The 2,498-nt window shown below is 44.2% G+C and overlaps 1 protein-coding gene across 9 annotated transcripts in view; it reads right to left on the reverse strand.

The window, feature by feature from the left end:
- Positions 1-2,050, reverse strand: part of LOC111266213 (transmembrane protein 65) — a 48,162-nt gene extending 46,112 nt beyond the window's left edge. For 4 of the 9 annotated variants that reach the window (XM_022843506.2, XM_022843505.2, XM_022843504.2 and 1 more), the window contains exon 1: positions 796-929. Coding sequence is in view for 5 of the 9 variants with exons in the window: in XM_022843501.2 (XP_022699236.1) it covers positions 796-1,138 (343 nt within the window). In the remaining 4 variants the exon portion in view is untranslated. Of the gene's footprint in view, positions 1-795; positions 1,712-1,911 lie in introns of those variants that run through there. The other 5 variants (XM_022843501.2, XM_022843499.2, XM_022843502.2 and 2 more) reach the window with 5 other exon arrangements.
- Positions 2,051-2,498: the final 448 nt, after the last annotated feature.

Here is a 2,498-nt window from a genome sequence, read left to right on the forward strand (position 1 = left end):
ATATATATATTTGATTACTACGGATATACTGACATTCAATGAAGCTATGATGGGAACTGTTACGTGCGAGAGTCAGAAGTTTAAGCACAGCTTATTCTGCAATCGTTAAAATGATAATTTTCTGTACCAGATTAGTGTATCTACGCCGTTCGAACAACCCATACCCCAGATTTAAATGCCACCCCTCCAAGTAATAAAATATTGCAATAAGTTAGTCTTACAGACGTTTCTATGATCGAAAGTAAATTTTCATCGCTTCAAGATTTATCATTTTACGCATTATTTTAAGCGATTAATGCGAATATACAGTTAGCGCTGTGTACCTTTGTAACAGTCTATTAAGTAGTTCTGCACTTCTCAACAATTATGCCTGAAGGGCGAGATAGTAGCGAGGACCGTGTCGTGAGCAGGCCAATTATAGTAGCCATGAGCGTATACAAAATACGCTCTCACGTCGAGAGGTAGTTCTTCAAACTACTGCATTGTGAAAGTATGCGTTACCAGTTCACTGTTACAGCATCTTTTGGCATAAATCATACATGTATAATATATTATAGACAAAAATGGACGGGATGAGAAAAAAAAGAGACATACTCATAATTACGTTAGAATATCTTTCTGACTTAGCATTGCGTTTAGAGCGTAATCTTCAAAGCCAAAGCAGACTTTATCGATATTGCATTGGCCGGTCATCACCGATTCAAGACCTGGGCGCAACTGTACGACTTACTTCTCTATCAACGACATCACAAGGACGTCGACACCGCAAAAGTTCTTTCTCTTAAAGTTGCTCACCTTCGTCGTCATTCAATATATTGTTCCGTTCCAGCTCTTCGAGAAGAATTCGACGCTCTTTCTGATGCAGTCTGTAAATAAGGTCCTTGGCCTGTTGGCGAGTGATAAGCGCGTCGTCGTCTACCAGAAGTTTTTTAACGCTCGTCAATGCTGCCGAGTTGTGCAAGCATGCAACCCGCCCTGCGAAGGCTAGCCCTTTCCCCAGGCGTGCAGTGAAAGATCGCCGCTGTATAAATCCACTATTGCTTCGTGTGCATTCAGCAGACCGTGAATAGGCAAAAAGAGGAGCTGTTCTCCCTGCAAAGCCACCTGCTCCTCGCCTTAATGCCACGTGCATCCACATCACGTACGCTTACCTCCAATTCGAAAACAAAGACGGCGTGGGTAAGAGAAATATGCCGATACTTGCCGCCAATCTCGGTTCCCTTTCGCCTCTGTGTTGCTTCTTATTGCGATGAGTTTCGCGACTTACAACTTGGACACGTTCACGTAATGACAACAACGACGACTCTATAGTGCGATATAAACACGCTTCTATGCACATATCCGAGAAGAGTGGCACCGAACACCTGGTTTCATTCGAGCACTGGAAGAACCATCGAACATTAGATGATGTAGATGCCGGCCTCGATCTTCAATAAAGTCTTAGTCCAGCGGACACATACCGCAGCTTCAGTCAAAATCCGTATGGGCAAACCGGCTTTGCCTCTGTCATGGATACTCAATGTCAATTTTCAACAAGCAGCGTACATTTCCTATATTAACCCTACGGTATTGGCGATTGTCGTTTAAAAGATAATTTCACAACCATAAAATTAGGCAGCCACTTCAGGCTGCCCCTGACTACTACAAAGGAAGACACTTCAATCCCGACCGAAGACCGATCGTTGTATAGTTGAAACAAAATACCTGTAAGGTCAAAGGGGACTGTGTGTTCGTTACATACGAAATCAATTGTATACTAAAGGTAAGCTGCTTTTAGCTCTCGCTTACTGCATACGGCCGCTTTCAGGATAAGAGTCTACCGGTAACCGAATAACTCTCAAAGAACTAGTGCTTGTTGCAACATTACTCAAAGAAACAGTACTGTAGATGCTAGACATAATTAAAACGTACAGACTAGTCAAACTATTCGTAAGATTATCAATAGGGTCAGAAGTTAAGAATAGTGTAGCCGCGCCTGCCGTTCCGGATACACTGTACGAACACATTTACGGCTTTCACAACGTTTGCCAGCCCGTCTACCACTGGGTGGTGACGATCAGCTGATACTGAGATGCTTCCTCAGTGAAACCATTAGCGAGTCTGCCCTTTTACCCTCTCTACTTGACGCCCTTTCTCAACCGGGCACTTAGATTGGTCCTTTCTCTCACGACCTCCGCTGGGTCAGTCTCGCATCCTTCGTGGGTATTTTCGTACCGTTTCTACCCACCACTCGCATAATATGGATCTTCCTCCATATGCTTTGCATCTTGCTGCTGGAACATTGGCAATATCCTGCTGACTCGATAACTGATTCCGAAGAAGGTGCTGCGTTGCCGCAGCACCTTCTACGGAATGAACGTATTACAACGTTCGTTCCCTTCTAGCTAACAGATTGAAATGCGCAATAGAGGTGAAACGCGTTCGCACGCGTTTCTATGCAAATTCTTGGTTGTGCAGTCCACGTACATTGGCACGTGCTATATTATTGCCCCCCCCCC

This window comes from Varroa jacobsoni, unplaced genomic scaffold, assembly GCF_002532875.2.
Source record: "Varroa jacobsoni isolate VJ856 unplaced genomic scaffold, vjacob_1.0 scaffold_1064, whole genome shotgun sequence".
In the NCBI taxonomy this organism is placed as follows: Eukaryota; Metazoa; Arthropoda; class Arachnida; order Mesostigmata; family Varroidae; genus Varroa; species Varroa jacobsoni.